The sequence below is a fragment of the Temnothorax curvispinosus genome, unplaced genomic scaffold (genome assembly GCF_003070985.1).
Source record: "Temnothorax curvispinosus isolate PA1 unplaced genomic scaffold, ASM307098v1 QBEX01013859.1, whole genome shotgun sequence".
Lineage (NCBI taxonomy): Eukaryota > Metazoa > Arthropoda > Insecta > Hymenoptera > Formicidae > Temnothorax > Temnothorax curvispinosus.
In genome coordinates this window covers 23,208-44,935 of record NW_020223639.1, presented here as the reverse complement: position 1 = coordinate 44,935, position 21,728 = coordinate 23,208, and the positions used below count along the sequence as shown (strand labels likewise).

General features: G+C 43.2%; 1 protein-coding gene across 1 annotated transcript in view; it reads right to left on the bottom strand.

Moving 5' to 3' along the window:
- The window catches only part of LOC112464077 (homeobox protein Nkx-6.1-like), a 36,885-nt gene extending 17,016 nt beyond the window's left edge, over nt 1-19,869 (bottom strand). The window contains exons 1-2 of the mRNA XM_025030868.1: nt 18,339-19,869; nt 8,489-8,599 (exon numbers count right to left, since the gene is read on the bottom strand). Coding sequence (XP_024886636.1) covers nt 8,489-8,599; nt 18,339-19,131 — 904 coding nt within the window. The 5' untranslated portion in view covers nt 19,132-19,869. The remainder of the gene's footprint in view (nt 1-8,488; nt 8,600-18,338) is intronic.
- Nucleotides 19,870-21,728: the final 1,859 nt, after the last annotated feature.

Sequence of the window (21,728 nt, the reverse complement as noted above, 5' to 3'; positions counted from 1 at the left end):
GTGACTTTCGTCATGACGAGTCATAGGGAAATATCGTCATATTTTACTTTGTTATATTAACATCAATACCTTGGATTATAGATAAGCGAATATAAGATGCATACATGGGGCAAGTGCATGTAACCTTATATAATGATTTCGTTATATTGCTAGTATGCTAATTATACAGCGCAATGAAATTTATTACGATGATGCAACGCTATTATATGCACTTGCCCCATATACACACTTACCCCCATTTGTTTTACGTAGGAAAAATATGTCTGCGATATATCTTGGAGCATAATTAGCTTCCGTGTTATAACCGTAAGAAGTATTTCATTTTAACCGCAGTTCGAAATTAATTCGCCGTATTCCGGAAATTAATTACGGTCCTTATAACGTTGGTAATTATTGCCGCAGACATTTAATATTTCTCTCTTTCATTCGGCTCGCGATTACAGCTGACTGATTTTTCTACGATATATCTTCTACTTCTTCAATTATTTATATTTTAATTACCGACGTAAATCAGTCTGGACGAATATTTAAAGCAAACTAATCTGTCTTTATATATTTGCAGCTCATACTGTTCTGATATTTCGATAATTTAATTTCATTAAGTTAATTATTTTATTTATAGTTACATTTACAATCGCCTAAAAATTGCAGATTAGGAATATATGAAACGATATAAATGTGTCATTTTTTTTCTTTATATTTTTCATATTAATTCTTCTCACGAGCGCATTAATTTTAAGGTACTTATTCTCAACACCATATGAATGATTTTCTTTATATTCTTATCTTTAAACAACTAAAATCGACATTTTAGATGACATTATTCTTTTCTCCAGTTTATTCAAAACTGGTTTTTTAAGACATTTATATCATTTCGAATTTCTAATCAACAATTATTATCGAGCGTCAGCGTCAACAGCATCATCTAGAAAACCTTCATAGATTAAACGACTTTATCTCATTTGCGTCGGCTGATCATTTTTAATCTCGGCCACACTCGGTCGAGCCGTCCAAGTCTTAATTAGATCGGAAAAAAGAGGCTCGAGAAAATTTTCGAGGGTAATCGAGAGGGACAGTCGAGGGGGACGTCTTCTGCGGAGAGACGAGGGGGCCGCACACGGTCCGATGCGGCATGTGGGCGCGTATATACAAGGGGGCGAGAAGTGAAAGGGACTCGGCGGAGGGGGGTGGGTAGAAGGAAGGGTCGGCCGCGCAGGGTCGTCGTGACGCGGTACAGTGTGGGTTGTGGGACTTTAATTTAATAAAGCAATTTGTAACGGAATACGGAACGAGGCAATAATGGCCGGTCGGCGGGGAGGGTTCTAATGAGCTGCTTACCGCACTCCAACCCCGGGTTGCCTTCGACGGCGACGGGGCTGGTGTACGTTTCTCCGCCGCGTTGGATATCCCCCCATTCGTCCTACTAAGCCGCCGTGCATATCTCCGCGGCCGCCTCCACAAAACGCGATAAGTCCGCGTTTTTATCAAAATTTGTATGCGCCGCATACGGCGCGCCGCGGGATTTTCTTTCGCGGTATAATTTCAGACTTGCCTCTCGCGAGATAAAGCGTTATCAGTGTCATTGGCGATGGCGTAATTTGTCAGTGAACTTACGAGAAACGATCGAACTCTTGATTGAGCGTGACAATTAAATTCGGATTTTAATTAATTGTGAAAAATTTACTAAGACGTCAAGATAAAATTCCAACATTAAACTTAAAATTAAATAAAAGCACGTGATATATACGGTTATATATGGTTATTTGGACATTTATGATATTAGGAATTTTTCACAAAGAATGACGAACGATTCATCATATGATATATTTTGTAACATATATATAATATGTTAAGCAAAACGTATAACGAAGAAATATTGCGTTTCCAAACGTGAGCTTTTTAATTAAAGTACTTTCTTGATTTTTTTAAACAAGCCGGATGTCCGGTTGTGTCCGATCGTTCCGACGATTTATTGCCCGGCTCTTTCCACAAAATATTTTTTTCACTCGGGAATTCGGGGACCTGTGGTATAAAGTTTTAACCCATCTATCGACCATGCCGTCCAATTCCAATTGAATCCGCCCGCACCGTTTCGCGCGCGAGAGTTTTTCCCGCAAAGAACTAGTTAATACAATAAATGAAATAAACGATCGTTTTCGCGCCATCCAAATTCCTGTGTGTTCAGATTATATACGCAACACGATGTTGTTTTTACGCAAACAAAATCCACGAAAAGAGACTCGTCCGCTCGGTCGAGTTGTTTACGCATCACGTCGATCAAAGGACTATTTGTCTTCGGCACGTGGTCATATCTGTCGAAGGTATCATCCTCCGCTACGCCAACGGATTCCGGATTAATCTTTGTAGCGTGTCGCGGGCTTGATAGAGGGTGGGCGAGGAAAGGGAAGGGAAGGACCATAATTTAATCAGCCGATTTAGAGTGAACAAGTGACACGCGTGTCGCGGCCGGTGTATGCGAGCGAAATCGCTCCGGATAATGCGTATATATCGATACCGCCTCCAACATGTAGCCATCGCGTGCGCGCGCGCGCGCACGCGCGGCATCGCCGCCGCGGATAACGCTCCGATGTCCGATTAGACGAAGTATCGGCACGGCAAATTGATGCGTCCGCCCGCACCGTGTCGATGTAAATCAGCGGCAGGTGACCGTATCGGGCGTGAGCGCGCGCGGCGTTTCAAAAAAGAGGAACAATCAAAAACGAGACACCGTCCGGCCATTCGTAATATTCGTTATCGGCGAACGGAAGTCCGGGTGCGAGGCTCGGCCGCGCTCGATTGCTCGATTTATACGGGGTGAGCGACCCCCCTCGCGCGCGCACGCGGTGTCACGGGCCGTTTTATCCACCCGAGAGTTCGGGGCGAAACAAATCATTCGTGGTAAAGATGCGTCGCGATTCGGATATAGAGAGAGAGAAAGAGGGGGAGGGGATCGATAGGATAGTTTCAATTATTTTTTTTAGCAGTATCAGAATTTATTCTTGTTCGAGCGCTTGTATGGCTGCTGTTTCTACTTAGGAATTCTAAAGCTCCGAAAAAGGAATTTTATTATTAAACTAACAATAAGACAATGTTAAGTTATACTAAAAAAATATGTCCCTTTAATTTAGCGTCTGATTGTCCTCATTAAAGGATTGAGCAATATTTATATAAAAATAATGGCAGCACGGAGAAAATTTTATATTAAATTTTACTATGCTGTCGCACCAACTGCGGTCCATCAAGACGCACAAGTTTAAATGCTATAGTCTTATAGTAAAATTACTATGTCCATAGCATTTAGTGCTACGATCATAGCATTTAATGCTATAATTATAGCTATATAGCTATAATTAAGTATAATTTTATATTATTTAATTATAGCTATAATTAAATGCTATGATCGTAGCACTAAATGCTATGGACATAGTAATTTTACTATAAGACTATAGCATTTAAACTTGTGCGTCTTGATGATCCGCAGCTAGTGCGACACCATAGTAATATTTACTATAAAATTTTCTCCGTGAGGTAGACACACACACACATGTGCAATAAATAATATATCTCTTTATTTAATCTGTAAGTAAAATTTTGAATCACAAATAGAGAATGTACATTTCTATATCGAGTTACAATATTACAATATTAAGAGAAATAATTTTCGAGGCAAAACGTTTCGACGTCAAATGTACTCCATCAATAATAATTATATTCAAGTGGATATTCAGCGCGATGCTTTTGTGTCGGAATAAAAAGTCCGGGATGACGTAGGGCGATGGTCCGTCACTTCGACGTAATTGAATCGGATATCACTCGACTTCTAGAAAGCATGATCGGGCGCTCTCTTGAAAAGGGGCTGCTCGCTCCATCGACGACCTGAGTAATAACGACGCGCATCGAGTCGACTGACGTCCGGAGAGGAATGCTTTATCGAGTGTGCAAAGTGTGTTGTCACCAAAAGTAAATGGATGCTTAGTTAATTCGAGCTAACGAGACTTCTCCGCCGGCGCACTGGTAGCGCGAGATCCATTAACGGTGGTATTGGCGCCGATCGAAGGGTCACGATCATTAGCGAGACTCGCAAGAAAGAATGTATTGCAAATAAAATTACCTCGATCCTTCCATATAGATAATATTCGGATAACGAAGAAATTTAAAGCAGTAAGAAATAATACAAAAATTGGAACTGAAATGATTAATCATGATATAATGCTTAATTTCAAATATTCTAATTATTTATATGCATGTAACTATTAAAATTTATACGAGAGACTCTGTGCATAAAAATAACTTTTCGGAAGTGATGTAAATTTTTTGAGAAATCAATCGTCGAAGGGCTGTTCTTGATTTCTACGCCGAGACAACGGCGACGTACCCCGTGAAACACACTCGCGAAAAGTTATTGGAAGTCTGATCGCGGTCGGCTTCTTCCTGCTAGGGTGATTCGCTCTCCATGGATATATCGTGAGTAATAACAATATACATCGGCCGGCATGGACCGCCGCTGGAATCTCGTCGCGTCAGCGACGTTTTCATTACCGGGTTCGCTTACGTGACGCTTACCCGGGTGAGTTTCGTGTCCATAAAGCCCACCAAATGAGGAGGCGAGGAGAGACAGGAGACTGGTGAGCGCGAGGGGAAAAAAGGGGGGAAACACGGAAAAGAACGGGCGATGACGGCGTGAAAAAAAAGTGTGGAGAAATGAGAAGGAAAATACAGGAAGGAGTGGCAGAAATAACATTGTACGTCGTGGATATCTAAACAGAAATAAGGTGCACGATATCCGACATTCTCTCGTTATGGGAATGAGAACGAAGGGAAGGACGTGCGGATGGATAGATGCCCGTCATTTTCACGAGAGGTTCGTGTTTTATGCATAGGATAGGATTTTATGCTACACGGGAGTGAAATCGGAGTGTTATGAGGGGATTTTATGCGGGAAATCTTGTGCGTGGATTACAAATTAATATCAACGAAAGTTATTAAAAGTTTTAACGTTATAAAACTTCTGTTTATTAATTAATATTGACAAAGGCTTAGAGAAACTTTTGTAACGTTACAAAGTTCTGCGATATTAAAAATACATAATACTGTAACAGTAAAACTCTACAACGAAAATATTAATTGAGATTATAGAAAGGTCTAAATTTAAGTTTATTCTTTAAAGTTTCAAAACCGTGCCCCATTTAAAAGATTAATACAATTAAAAAATTCTTGAGATATAAGAGGAATGCCTTTGTAAATGTAATTCTTCTTTCCCTCTCTAAACCCGTAATCACACTACGGGTTGCGGGTTCGGTTACGGGTTGAGGTTACGATTGAGTGTTGGAAACCAACCAATCAGAACGCAGTCCACCGGCTGAGTTGCAGGTTACCGAGCCCGCAACCCGTAGTGTGATTACGGCTTAACGCAGGTTGAAAACTAGGATTCCCAACAATTAAAATCTTTCTAATTACTTTTGAAAAATTCTTGATACAATTGATACAAATCAAATACTTTAATCAATTTAGAGCTCATGTTCTTAATTAGCTATACGAGTCTTAAGTCTCTAACAAATATCGAGACGATTATTGTTACTGCTAGCCTCTGCCAGGTGCGAGGAAAATAAGGGTGACGGGAGCAGGAAGGATGGAAGTCGGTCCGGGCTGGCTTATCCCGGGTATAGTTGTAGGTATCCCGGATATATATGTGGTGCGGAGGCATAAATAGACGACGGTTCCCGCGGCGATCGTTCGGCGATGCCTCGCGAGGGCCATGAGCCGATCAACGTTTCGCCCCGGAATATAAAATATACCGGGTAGCCGGTGTAACTCTTACGTTACGTGCGAAGGGGAGTGCACGCTGGTCTCTCTGTCCCCTCCTCCGTCGCCCCACGGGAGGAGGATTCCGACGAAGGGGGCGAGGAGGTATCCACCGCAGCGTGTACCGTTGGGCGGTAGAAAAGGCAGGCGCGGATGCCCCGATGCCGCAGTTAAAATATTGCCGGAGTTATTCGCGCGAGTGTGGAAAACGTAGCGCGCGGTAGAGGAGGAGGAGGAGAGGCAACGGGGAGAGCGACGGAGATGGGGCGGCCGACGGCCGGCGGCGGTCGCACCCGGGGGTTGGGGGCCAGGGTTGATATTGAATATGATGATATCCCGGACCCGACGCCGCAGCGGACTACCGCTACCACCCTCTTATTCGCCCCCCACGGTTCGTACGACACTCTCTTTCTCTTTCTCCCCTGTCACTCTCTCTCTCTCTTTCCTTTTGCCGACATGCCGCACGGCGGCGGTGAGCACACCCGAAACACACACGCGCCCACACACGTTCCTCCACACGGTGTGTCCACGCCCGCGTTCCACACGCTCTTCTTACGTCGCGACGCGGCCGCGGCACATGTGCCGTCCTGTCCCCCACAGAGGGTTGATGTATCGTATTGTCTTTCCACCGTCTCTCGCCTTCACTTGCCATCGCTCTCCGTCTCCGTCGTCCGTCTCCGTCGAAAGGGGAACCAGACGGGACGTCACGTGTTCCTTCACTTTGTTTGTGATTTTTTTCTCTCTTTTTTTTTCTCTCTCTCTCTTTCTCCTCTCTCTCTCTGCGGTGCCCTTAATCGTCTTCTCGTAAGGACGGGGGTGTATACACGGCAGCCGTACTACCATCGGGAATGTCCCGGTATGTATGTTGGGGGGATCCCGCCGGCTAATTGAGCGTGAACCGTCCAAGTGCCCGAGGGAGTGCGAAGGGAGTGTGTCGGCACTTGATAACGATCGGGATCGACCTGCTGCGATCGGCGTGGCCGGTGCCTACACGTAAACGCGATGATCGTATAGTCTCATATAACCTAGATATGAATGGCCAAGTTCCACAGATGTTCTAACTCGTAATTTGTAACGTTTTATTGAGAGGTCCGCATACAAGGGAGCAGTCAGATAGATATCGAATTTAATAAACCTATCTTTAATATATGATTGACAAATCTAATAAATTATGATTGTCGCTGAATAATCAGTACGTTGAGATCAAAATGCCTTGCATAATATTATTTTCTATTCGACTTAAAAATGCTCGTATATCTTCCTGATTTTGATTAAATAATTTTAATTAAATACGATAAATCCGGAATTAACTATGTGCTTTCGAATCAAACATGAAAAATTTTGAATTGACCTACCTCATTTAGCTACTCATGCGTCCGTTTCTTTGCCACAAAATTGCATGTAAAAGATGATGTATATTAGTGTAAATTGGGAAGTAATAGATTACACGAATATTTGCAATTCAATTAGTAATTAGTATGCGTTGCATTATATTGATGAAACTGTAAACTCGATAACTCGATTTAATTTTAAATTCAGCGTTCAATATCCCTCGCGGCATGCACTACACAATTTTGTCTAGCTATAGCTGGTAGAAATTTCATTTTTCTCGAAATTATTCTACATAATTCCAGTTGTACTGTGTGCAATTCCGTAAATTCCCAATTATATATATAATAGGCCAAACAATTATATTTGCTTGGTACCCATGCAACATGTAATATTTTATATATTGCATGGCAGTTCTCATTCTACAATTATTCCGTTATTCAGCCCATAAAATTACTTTATTTTCTAACCATATTTGAAGATTCCAAGGGAGCTAAAATCCTGATAATTCTCGAGCAAATTAAATAACATACGGCAAAAGGGCTATTGGAGATGTGTCTTTTCAAGTGGTCAAATTTTCCGTTTGTGTGTCATCTATATACGTCAGTGTCTCCGTTCAGATTGAGGGTCTCCCCCCTTCGTCCTTTTCGTGGCCGCGGGCCCTTCGCTCCACGACTTCCTTTCCCGCGCTCTCCGCGCGCGACGATGGTTTCCACGCATTTTTTAAATTCCTCCCCGTAGGCGACCCACACCGAGAGAGAGAGTCGCTTCAAACGACTTTCCGGGGACGCCGTTACAAACGGAGACACGTTCGGCAGCACGTGTTTCTTCACTTCGGCTCTGTGATTTTCCTGCCGCGAAAGCAAACACGCGCAGCTGTCAAACCCGACGGTGCCCGGGGAAAGGTAACGAAACATCCGCAGGCGGTTGAGACGTACGACAATGCGCGTATTTAGAAGTAATGATAATACGTCCCTCTATTGCCGAAGGAATAAGATGCTCGAAGAAATGCTCGAGTAAGATAAAAAGATGAAACGTAAGAGAGAGAGAGAGAGAGAGAGAGAGAGAGAGAGCGCTGAGAGAGAGAGACAGGAAAGTACTGTACGTTAAGAGGCGTACGTTAAGAACAAAGTTTGGCAAGTGAGGCATAATTGAATATAGTTGAGCATCTCACTCCAACAAACTTTTGTAACCAATAAGCTTTGAATTAGTTGTACTTAAATATAATCATGCGATGAATCGTTTTCAGTTTTGTTGTCGTACGCGAGTATGTGAATATCAAAACGGTATTTTTTCCATATATGTAATGTTACATATGTATATAAGAGATGTAGTATGTGAAAGATATTGGACTTACATGTGTGTAATCTTGCCCGCCATGCGAGAGGATCGCTGACTAGTCCCTGAAGGCCCGGCCAATAGACAGCGGTGTGTCGTGGTTCCGCTCTTTGTTGAAATTGACCGATACCTAGGGAGATATACAAATGAACACTTACGTATTACGTGCGAATTTTTACTTAAGACCGGTTATTCCGAAGTCTGCGCGAATCAATGGGGCCGCACACTTTTCCCAGACAATCTTTACGACGTCTTTCAGACATACGTGCTATCTGGTTCTCAATATTCCGCTTACAAATAATAAGTAACAGCAGCAAGTCTTTAGTTGGTCCATAACAATACTAACTAATTCCTTTTCTAAGATACAAAAAAAATATAATTGCAAATTGAAAATAACGTGTTAAGTTTTAATCTTCTAAGAAATCTCAGCGAGATGCAGGAAATATGTGTGATCGTGTGTACTTTTCTTTCTTCTCTTTCTCGAAAAAAAAAGTATCGCGTATGACATTAATAACCATTCGCGATATTAATAATGGTTGATCTATATTTAACTGATATTGGGATTAAACGCAGCGGGCATAACATATGCTTTGGTTCGTCGGCGTATTATAGATAACGATATTGGATTTACGATAATTCAGATAGCAGCGCATATTGAAGTAATAATCGAAGGAAGCCGTAAAATGCACAACGGCGAGATGTAGAACGGGCGCGCATTTACTGACCGAGTGAAACAGCTTCCTCGGATCGATGTCGGCCAAGTCGTCCCGTTTTCTCCACCGTAAACCGCTTTATTAAAGCTTCAGTTTTTTTCCCTCCCCGCTCGTTTCCACATCTACGCGATTCATTTCACATTTTTATCATACGCTATTTTCATACAACTCGCATTCGCCCGGGATATGCAAGCGGAATTTAAATGCTGCAATTTTATAAGCCACGCGACCTCGCGACAGATTTCAATCTCGCTCCTTCCCCTTTTCCCTCCTCCCCGCCAAATAATTAAACGTCAAATTGAGAAAATTCCAAACGTCCGTTATTGTATTATACAAATAGTTACAATTTTATTTTAACTCTCTTGCGAATCATACAGCTTTGATCCTTTAGATTTCGATTGGTTGAGAATGGCATGATAATTGACACTGTATATACCTAATTTGAATAATGTAATTCGTGTTAGAGGTATTGAGAGAGAGATAATTACACAGACGAAATGGAAAAAAATTGTTAAAAGATCTCCAGGCATTTTCGTTTCGCCTCAGCACCCGCTGGTTTAGCTCGGCAGAAATTCGTATCTACTCGAATCTGGTGTTTTAGTCGAGATTATCGGCGACCGCATACTCGTGCACACGCACACGTGACGCCAATTCGATTCGCAGCCTCGAGAGAGAGGTAGGTACCACGGCAACTCTCCGCTGTGCGGAGACCTTAATGATCCGACCTTTCGAACGCGAGAAATTAGTCGACTTAAGCCGGGCTCTATGCGAGGTAATGGTGGCTGAGATATCGAATCCGTAAATATCGGTCGTCGGGATCCGACGGACTTTTTGCGCGGATTAAGGGAGATTAAATTGATCTCTCTCTCTCTCTCTTTCTTTCTTTCTCTCTGACCGATCGAAACGCGCGAATCGAATAAGACACGGCAGAATTATATCATTGTTCGCCTTTCCAGGAATTATTATCTTATCGTCTTTGTGAAAAAGACGCGAGACTTACGTGCATTTGTGCATATTTCTGATGAGTTTTTATACTTTCAAAAGCAATTACTTCTTTCAATAAATTCATTCTGTTATCACATCATTTACATTTTTTAATTAATTTTAGAATGTAATTGTTTATTTAATTTTATTATTGTACTTCTTATATTAATTAGAAAAGTTGGCAATGATTTAATTTCGTTTATAGACCGAATTTATTATTTATGTTTTAGTACGTCGGGCTCGAAATGATTAATTCACAATCATTAAAATATTTAAAAGACCATCGCTTTAATTTGTCCATCAGGTTATTAATAAGATCGTATTTCTATTGAATAAATCAATTGCTCACGAGTCTCTCTTAGTGAATCTTACGCAGAACTGTATCAATGTCGTCGGTTTCGGTGTCGAGAACTTTACAGGATGTATATCTTCGTAGTATAATTTTGGAAAGTTATTTACACCCACGTTTAATTGATCGTTATCATACAATGGGCCACGTATTCCCGCAATATTTCATCGGGGACATTCACGGACGACGCTTACTAAAGAAAATCATCTAACGATCGGCGACATCGTCGTCCGCATTCAAAAATTAGCCATAATCGCGATTGAGAGCGCTGCAGCTCCCGGTTGCGTGGGCACGTTTAATTCGTTTCAGTTGCGTGTTTCTACCGGCCGTCTACGCTTGTCCATCCGAACAATAAAGCGCCATTTCCATTTTACCGTCGACGACGACGAGAACAGGAACGAGAATAATGGGATACGCGCGATACCGGCCGTCCGATCGCCGCTCCTTTTGTCCGTTACGCCGAAATCAGACGGAATTTATGGGATCATAAACGGCTTAACCCGCGCGCGGCGCTCATCAACAAAAATATCCGCGATCATGCTCTTTGTCCGGCGGGGCCCACGTGGCCGGGGCCCGGCGAGGGAAAGGAGTGGAAAGGTGAGGTCTTCTCGATTCTCAAACGGACCCCCGGCACGCGCTTTTACGACGCCTCGTTCGAGAACGCGTGAATCGGGGCAATTAAAAGCGTTTAAAAATGGAGTATATGCGTGATGCCTGAATACTCGATCTTAATCTTAATTACAGATACTCCAACAATCAATCTTTGAAGAAAGTCTTGAGATTTAAGGCTGTTTTATCTTTTATAGTTCTTTAATATTTAGTATTAAATGTCTTGACGCGATAAAACACGGTAAATCACGAACTAAATTTCAAATAAAAATTCTGTAAAAACGAAAAACTTACTTAATATCAAGAATAAAATTCTCTTATTTGCATGAGCATTCGAGATTTAATTCTCTGTGCTGAGAAAAGCTATATCGACGCATCAACGTTTTTGCCAAAAAGAGTTTGCTTTAAAACGCAAACTAGAACATCCTACGTGTATATATGCAATACGTTGCATTTATTGAAACGACTGCTATACCAATCGGGGAAACGTACGGCGCGTGATCGTCGGCTATAAATATTTGACGCACTGAATATCGCGGTGAATAAGGTACGGACGCGACGTCGACGGGCGAGTAAGCGGACGAAATATTTATCGTTTAATACCGCACATTTTGATGGGCTTTTTGTCATTTATACAGCGGCGATCGGCAGTCTCGCGCGCGCGTCCGTACGGCGAGAATTTAATTAATGACCATCGGTGTAAAGCGTGCGCGCGCGAGAGATCGATCGGTATCAGATGTCAATTAGCGGCGCGCGTTGCGAATCGCATAATCGCGATGACGATAGTGCGGGCGCGAAACGTGAAAAAGAAGAGCGATTCTCTGGCGTACTTTGTGACGCGATTATAATCCAATATTTTTATATTCTATAAATAGATAATATTTCCTCGACAATAATAGGTCGGTTAAATTATTTTCTTTTAACTCTACGTTTTACGTTTATTGTAAATAGCATCGCGAATAAAGGGAATAGCTCTCGATTTTTAAGATAACTTTGGCAAGTTACCTATCTTTGACAGCATATCCTTTTCGTTAAACCATTTTATTTCAATCAGTCGAATCGAATCGCGGGTCGATGTCGCGACGCGTTCAAATCGGCGGGGCGGTTATTGATATGAATAAAACGCGACGATGGTGTTTTAGCGGACGAAATTTATACAGAAATATGTACACTGTACGTATCACATATATATGCAGCCGATACTCATACATATACGTATATGTATTCGGTGATCGCCTATAATTCTAACCAGAGCGACATTCGCGCGCCACCGAATTCGCGTCGTAAATACGAGCCGCGCGCTGATGTTCGTCGTATTTGTAATCGACGTAATCTGTCTAATACGACAATGAAGTCGGTTACCCATTAAACCGTTATTGAAACCGTATACGATTATATGGCGAATTACATGCGGGGTAGTTCCGACGTATACGCGCCATCGCGCGAACGCGCATATGCCCCAAATGCCCGGGTGTATACACCGCGCCGATTTGAAATACAGGCAAATATCGCAAATGCATTTGACAGGATTACGCAATAACGATATATGACTATTTTATTTTGCCGCGCTAAAATTCTATATGTGCGTTCGCGTGTTGCGTTTTGCACATCAGGTACATGCGCGTGTCGCCGTTTCAAAATATTCGATATTTTCATTTCCAAACGTACGCTTTTGCAAAATATCCGAAAAGATACCGTTTTGAAGCCGATATTAACGCCTAAAAAACTATTTTGACGAAGTGCATACGAGGCATTTCTATATTGTATAAGGATTATTCGGTCGTGTCAAATTTGCAACGTGTATAATCTTTTGAAAAATCCGCAGCGGTTTCCATATTTTAAAATTTAGTTCATCTAATTAGACGCGGCCTTTCGCACGCAAGTAAATGTGTTTAAGAAACGTTACGCTTCTGTCTCAATTCCCGTGCTCATTAGCTGATCCCGAATTAATTCGCCAGATAACTGCGTTTATATATTGCAAGCGCGGGGTGCCTCTTAATGCAGTCACCGACGGCAATTCGATTGCGCACGAATTTTCAGACCTTCGTGAATCACGTAGCCTTGCATTGCACCGCATAAAAAGAGAATGCCTCATTGTCGCGAAAGATGCGAGTCGCGAGGAAGGTTTCGAGATTTTCGCGAGGTGCGCTTAAAAAGGGGGACGAGAAAACGGCGTAATTTATGACACCAGAAACCAGAGCAGATGTCACGCAATATTTCCGAGGTTTCTACTACAGGCGATAAAAAATGAAAGACACACGTGAGGAGGCACATGGCGTGTCGAGCAGTTCGCCTTTTCTAGGATGATGTGAATATCTGCTTTCAAGATAAACCTACCGCCTCATGATATTCGACTCCGAAGGGGCGTTGCTCTATTTCGGAAACGTACACCTGCAGAATTGTCGCCCAATTTCGGCACGAGTGCCCGATTTCCGGCATTCGAATGATACTAATTTCTGCGAGATATATGTCAGTGATATTAGATCCGCGCGCGTTATACCTCCCCTTCGAAATCGATCAGACACAATCGCGCAAAACGCGTAGAATAACAATTTTAAAAAGGATGATGTAGCGAAGAGCAGCGACGGTAATAATTCCGCGCGGTATTATTGGCGTCGCGAAAAATGTCCGCAGAATGTAATTCGTCACAAAGAACGACGCAAGAACGTAACCGCGATATTTTTGCGGTGAACTTTCCAAAATTGAATTGCTCGCGCGCGCGCGCGCTGTGTCGCATCCCGATATGATTCTCGTTTCTTTCTGTTTTTTTTTTCTTTTTACAAAACTGGAGTAATGAAGGATTTATTTACGGCAAGCTTTAGCGCGGTCGCAGCCGTTACTATCGTCTTTATTTTTCGAACGCTGCTCTCTTACGCGAAGTCTCTCCTTTTGTACGTAGCATTACATTTACACGCATCCCCTTATTTTATCGTCACTTTTTATCATCGCCGTACTGCACCCGTTTACCGCTGTAGTTTATCGTAACGCGATCTTTTTGTTCGTTCAACCGCAAAGTGGACCAGAGGATCGTGTGCATCCTCTCGCGGAAATCCGAATTCGCCACCAAGCCGCGCATGGTCGTCAGTTGGTTAACCCGCAATATCCTAACTTCCGCTTGTATATGGTCGCCCTATTTAGCTATCAAATAATTCGCGTCCTATTGTAAACACCTATTGTAACCTCCCGCGATATAATATTGTCTCCTTCTTAATTCTTCTATACGATCGTAAGTAAAATGATCAGTAACATGCAACTTGATGTGTGACTCGACTTTCTAATTTAGCAATAAAAATCGAGGTAGCAATAAAATAATTATTAATAGAGATGTGTGGCTAAAATATGTCAAAGGTACAATGCTTAAATTCACTGTTGGAAAATTTTTGTATAATAGGTTTGTTAAAAAAGGTCCTTGTTAAAATTTTTGTGTAAAATAATCAACACATACATGTGTAGATTTAACATATGCCTGCTATGTTAATTGAGCTTAACAAATTTAAAATGTAAAATTATTAAAATAATTTAAAGAATATATTAAAGTAACACAATTTGAACGTATTTATTAAATGTGTTAAAATTTACAGAAAAAGAACGTTGATTTTATTCTATAACAGAAGTGGGAATAACAATTTACAGAAAAAGAATGTTAATTTTATCTTACAATCTTAACTTCAACATAAAAGTTATTTTAATTGTATACATAATTAACGTGAAATTACGATCAGAATTACATTTCTTTTCTATTGAAATATTTTAACGAATTTTATCGGTGTTACCATTTAACACATCCATATTATGTTAAATTAACACAAAAATTTGAGTGGACCGTTTTGGACATGCGATTTATGTTATATTTAACACAAATTTTCTAACAGTGTTTAAAATAAATAGAAGATAACTATTTGTATCTTTATTTATTTCAATTACACGATTTTTCATTTAATTATCAGTATATAATATCGTGACAGAAAAAGATAATAATTTTTAACATAAAAAAATAGAGCGAAATCTCATAAATAGAGATTAAAATTGAAGAAGGCGCAGAGAGTGTTCAGCTTAAAGTTATCTCCTTCGCTATTATTACGCACGCATATATCGTATTATCACGCGATAAAATCGAACTCGCGATTAGCACATTTCGACATGCGAAACATATAAATCGCGGATATATTAGCGCGCGCTGTTTAGCGATTCGTTATTACGAAGTATAACCGCGCTCTGTCGGGAGCAAATCATTTAGAAATTTAATGCCATGAATGTTAAGTAACGTCCCTCGTTTGCGTCGCTCGTTAATGTACCAGGGGAGAGAGCAGGTAATTCGGTAAGCATAAATTTTAGAACCACCGTTCCGCGTCCGCCGCACCTTTCCGGTCAATATTTCAATCAAAGTCACGTTGCAATTCTTATTCGCATTCTTGTTTTTATTTAATTTGCCATTTAAGTGTTAAACAAAGTACTCTTTTGGTCGTTCGGGATTGAAAGCGATAAAAGAAATCGAGCGAAGTGACGCTGTTTAATTATTTCTGTGATAATTATTTCAGAGGATATTTCAGGGCTATTCTTATTTACATTACTCGTTCAGTATTAGATAAAGCTACGAAACATTTTTAAATGCTTCGTAGATATTACTATGTTTGTATTAATCATTCCAAGAGTTTTCGACGTAATATTTGTTAATTATGTGAATGTTACAGATCACTACATTTAGACTGATAACATTTAGATAGCGTTCCGTTTAGGCAGAAGGCGCGCGATAAAATCATTTTAACAGATTATAGATTATAAACCGTGATAACCGGTATTTATGAATTAAACCCACGTCTCCGATATTACCGCGATATTGTACGACACGTTATTTGTGAGAACACAACTTCATAATACGACCCTATCTTCCCTCCGTTGTATAACATCGACCCCCCCGATAATTCTAAAATTGATGCCTGAATACATTCCTGATAGCCGAGGAATGAAAAGTGACGCGTAAAATGATGCGGGGGAGATTTTCACAAAGTGTGACTAAAAATTTATAATCCTCATTCTAACAAGACAAATTTTGTTTATATATAGTTATAGATCGTAAAGTAAATCAGTAATTATCATATTTTGTTTGAGTGGCATCGAGTCTGGAATGATTATATATGCGTTCTGCAATTTTATTGTCTCCGAGATATTATTGAGATAAATTCTTTTGAATTATGTTAGCACTTTTACACTTTTATAGACTTCAATATTGTTAAAGATTCGAGAAGCATCTCTCCAAAGTAAGGCTCGGCTCAGTATTCGGTGATATTTTGACTCGTTGCACAAGGCATAAGCCGCGAAAGGTCATCCTTTGCTCGCTCAATAGAATCACGTGAATTTACATGATTCAGTCCAAGGATCATTACGCGTACGTTGATCCTTGGACTATGTGAATTCACGTGATTCTATTGAGCGAGCAAATCGGCCGTTGGAATTCCGCAATCGGAAATATTTTTGCTTCAGTCGGAGATCGAAAATCGCGCGGCGCACATCATCATTAATGCCAAATAATTTAGTGTCAAATATTAATAATGCGGTATCCGCATCGTATTTAGCTTATAATGTATACGCGAGGTTAAACGTTGCACGAAAGCGCTCTTGAACGTGACATCTTTTCACAAGCTTTCAAGGCGATGACAAACGCCTTCTGCTTTGTCGCGCGCCACCCGATGGAAAAGTTATATGCATTTGCAACATCACAAACGAGGTCTTGATGGCGCGGGCTGCCAACAACAAAACACGAGGAAGTGACATTGTAAAAGTGAATTGAAAGCTCGTGCATTTACGTCAAAAAAATGTATTTCATAAAGAACGAGATTCTTCATTAGAAGCTCTTCGTAACTTTTCCGTGGCGAATTTAAGCAGGAAAATGGCATCTTTGAAATTAATAGGATGCCGAGATCATTTGAAGAGCATTTCTATTATAATTTACGTTTTCTTTAGTTTTATATTTTCTCTCACGACTCTTGTATACACGAGTCTTTATGCAAATTTTATTTATCTCATCAATAAATCAAAAGCCGCAGTTGATATTTATCTCTTCGTTAGGCTAGAATGGATTAAAACGGGCGATAGTGATTCGCGCGCGAATCAAAGTGGAAAATCAGACTCCGACTATATGTAAATCCGTGAATTATACGCCGGGGCCGATCGTATCGAATGCACAGATAGTTTCGTAATAGATTCGTAACTCCTAGTCGCGCTTTCGTCTGGCCCGCGGTTGTTCGATCGACCGCCCTTGGTAATTCTACGATTAATGCGTTCAATCCGTCCCGCATTACATGCTATCGCAGCACGCGACGATTTGTGCGTGGAGAACGGTGGTTTCCCCCGATTTTCTATCGCAAACGCGCGAATGGCTATACCGAATTGTTACCGTTGCAGATGCTACTAATATCTACAAGCATCAATAACCCTCGACGTTTATCTCCGTTCCACGTTTGCAAAATATTTTTCAAACGATATTTTCACCTCGATCGCTAGCTCCTTTGTCATAAAATCACATTTGTCGTGAGAAAATTTATATTGAAGCTTTATATTTTAGTAAAACGACAGGTTTATTGCAAAAAAAAACACATCATTAATCACTATATATATTTGCTGTCAAAGTTACTCGCCTAGAGTTTTCAATATATCTCAATTTCTTAATACTCTGACTTTGCTAAACAGTAATTTATAATTAGACATAAATGTAACAATTTTTATGAGACTTTTCCAAATAATGATCTTAAATATTATTCCGATGGTTCCAAAAAATAGCTTTATGCAAAATGATGTATCATCTTTACGTCGTATTTATCTTCTCGAAATTTAATTAACAGCTTTAAGGATCTAGCAAGCAATGCTGAATGTCTGGAACATATTAGATAGGAGAGAAGGAATATATATTTGTAAATGACATATATTCGCAACTTTAAGTATCCTGACCGTTCCGAGCAAGCTGAAAACTTTCTTTTATCGTTTTCAAGGGAACACATAAGTCAGACATCAGTCAGAAAGGCTAAAGCTTTTTCGAAAGAAAATGTTAAAGTTATCCAAGGTATCTAATGTTCACAAACAGATTCTTTCTCTCCATATCTAACATTCGTTTATCTGGAACGATACGGGTTCCGAATGGCCAGAACGGCCATTCTTGCTTAATCATACATGCAACCGCATCACCCGCATTTAAGTTATCGAACTTAGGTAGTACGCACCCGAGGACGCTGTAAAGCCGGCGTGCATGGCGTATCGCGGCGCGGCCATGTGCTGGGGATGCGGGGTCGGTGGCAGGGTCGCGTGTGACGGCGGTACCGTCGTCTGGGGATGAACTGTTGCCGTCGGTCTTGAGAGTATCGTGTCGATGCCGTGGGGGTTGCTGCCGACGGAGGTGATGGAGGTCGCCGGGCTGTGCTTGCCGCTGCCGGTGGGCGACGATTGGCCCTGCGTGATAGTGGATAACGGTACTGTGATACGCGGCAATTGAATGCCGCCCTGTTGCTGCTGATGCGGCGGATGATGTTGCTGATGCGACTGCTGTTGCTGTTGCTGTTGTTGTTGTTGTTGTTGCTGCTGCTGCTGATGCTGCTGCTGTTGCTGCTGCTGCTGTTGCTGCTGATGCTGATGACTCCTCTCTGCCATAGAGTGCAGCGCTGCCAGCGGCTGACTACCGAGCATGCCGCCCCCGGCGGCACTCAGATTGAGAAACTGCAAAACGTGGGGCGCGGCCGCCGCATGAAAGTCGTGGAGCCAAGGCGGCCGCGGGGGCGGCGGCGAGTGGCTCGAGGCGGGCGGCGGCGAGCACGAGCCCAGCGAGGAACCCGCGGACGAGCTGCGGTCGCCCTGGTCCAGATGGTGGTTATTGTTGCGTCGGTGCGCGTCGCTGAGCGACGACGACATGTTCTCGGCGATCTCGAGTCCGCCGCCCTCCGGCGTGGAGCGCGATGGCGGGTCCGGGCACGGGTCTCCGCTGTCGGCGCAGGCCTTGCCGCTAGTCAGAGAACACACCATCTCGCACCACGCATAGTTCGGTAGTGAGCGAAAAATCTTAGCCGGTGCTTAGCTGCGCGCTGGATGAGGCGTGCGGCCGCCTCGGAGCCGCCGCGGAGTCCTCCTCGCGCGCGAGGGGGTTTTCTCCGTGTACCGCCTGCCGTGCCGGGGAGGAAGTCCCGCGGCGATGTCGGTCGTTCGATCGGAGATGCGTACCGCGACGACGGTTGTCTCACTGCGCGTTTCGTTCGAATAACGACGTCGAACCACCGACGATGACACAGGACACGCTCGACACTCTCCGCGATCGCGACCGCGAGTGGCACTGTTCTCGAAGGGGGAGGATATTCTGACGCTCTTCTTCCCTTTTCCCGTTTCTTCCGTTTCACCGGTGTCTCACCCAGGTCAATCACTTGATCCCCATCATGGTTTCCCGCGGATCGCACGACGCGTCGTCTGCGCGCGACAGGCTGACGATGACACGTTCCGCGCGAGTGGACGATCGATGAGCGGAAAGAAGTAGTCACCGCACACCGTGAGCAGTCACCGGTTCGCCGGTTCCGCGCGATGACATGGAGAACGTATGATCGCGGAACGTATGGATCAGTCACGGGCTGTTCCGGGCCTGAACTGTCATCGACGGATGGCCGACACGCGCGATCAGGAAGTCGTCGTTGTCCGTGCCGCGACGGTATACGGGATCCTCGCCGAGTGACTCGCCGCGTCGCCAAATGGTGTGCGAGCAGTGTGCATCGGGCGCGCGCGCTCTCACTCCGGCGGGAGATCGAGTCTCTCTCCTGTGCCTTCGTCCTTGCCCTCGTCCTCGCGCGCGCGTTCCGGAAACCGCCGCGGCGGAGGGAGAGATGGGTCGGCCCTCGACGCGAGTCGATTGGCGTGCCGTCCGTGGGTCGTTTAAGTGCCCGGGGGCGGTACCGCCATCGGATTGGTCGGCCCGGTGGTTTTCCACCGGAAGGAGAGGTGTTCCGGGCGGGGCCTCTCAATCTCGCGTTAGCTTCTTGTTAAGCGTCTTTCATTGTGTGTTTAAATTCGTAATTTATGATCCCGACTGAATAAAACAAGAACTTGCTGGTTCGCTCGCTCGTCCGCTTGCTCGCTCGCTCGCTCGTGTACGTTCGCTGGCAGGCAAGCAGGCAGGCAGGCTGGCTGGCTGGCTGGTTGGCTGGTTGGCTGACTGAGCCTCTTTGGCTCTGAGACTGGCCCTCTAGTTTGCTCGACGACTGGGCACCTCCGCACGACTACGGTGACACTACTGTCTCGATAACTCGCTTCCTTCCTTCCGTCGGTCCTTCCTCTCGCTACCTACCTAACCGTCTCCTACCGTATCTCTTCCCTTCACCCTCTCGCACCATTTAGCTCCATCCTTCCCGCCCACTCGACTTCTGTCCACCACCTACCTACCCTTTGGGGCCTTTCAGCGTTTCAGCCAGTCGAGTATACGCGTAGACAGAACAAATCGAGTTATTCGCTGTCGATGGTCCATTTGGCCTGCTCCGCTTCCTGCCTGCCCGCTGTACGTATGCCGATACGTATACACGTGTCAACGAGAATTCGGTTACTTCATACCGATGAACCATCGCCGCGTCGCCCTCGGTACGGCGCGCGGTTGACGTAACTAATGTCGGATGAACTCGCCGGCTCTCTCTCCGGCTCTCTGGCAGCCGACCAATGTAATGTCGGCCGCGCTTCGTCGCTCGGTTCCGCTCTCGTCTATTGGATCCGCGTTTTAGACTCGCCTTCGACCGAACGGATAATTTACGGCAGCTGACTGCACTTCGCGCTCCCGGTCATTAAGCGCCGCGTAGGTGGGGTATGCTGCTTCTCCTCTCTCTGTCTCTCCTTTCGCATTCTCCCTTTTCTCCCCGCGCACTGGCACGAGAAGGAGCTGCTCCGGTTCGACGTGCGACCGTATAGTCCTTAAACGAATTCCTCGCAAATTTCTTCCGCTCACCGTATGTGAGATAAATATTCTCAAACTTGGAGCAGATTTCTTTCGGTTTGAAATTTTTTACATTCATGCTTTAAACGTATAGATCTTTCCGATCTTACGTGCTAAACGCTTCTGTAAGGACGAATTAAAATTTAGCAGAATGGAATGATAATGTTTCAGTTGTAGCTACGATATATAATTTGTAAAATTTGTCTTGCCACAAAATCATTACTAATTGATAAAAAATTCAATTCAAACGAGGGGTGAAATTTCAAGTAAAACGTTGGAGTTGCGAAAAATCATGAATACACAGACGTGACATTTTGAACGACAGTGTACGTCCGAGCGCAGTATCTGCATCATTAAACGCGAGCGTGCCGAGATCGATCGTTTAAGAGTAATTATGCTAATGCGGCCCGATTATGATGAAGGCTCGAAATAAGCTTACAGGGTATCATCATTACCACGTTCAAATACGTGCGTATTATTAATAATGAAACAATAATGGATATTATTAAAGCAGCATGACGCAATAATAGCCGGCAAGCAGCGCAGTTGCCAATATTTGTTGCATCGTATTAATCACCAGTCGCATTAATATTGCACTTGCGCGCGTAGGAGGCTTTTGCAACACCGTTTCGCGCTACAAATTGTTGTCTAATTTCGCAAG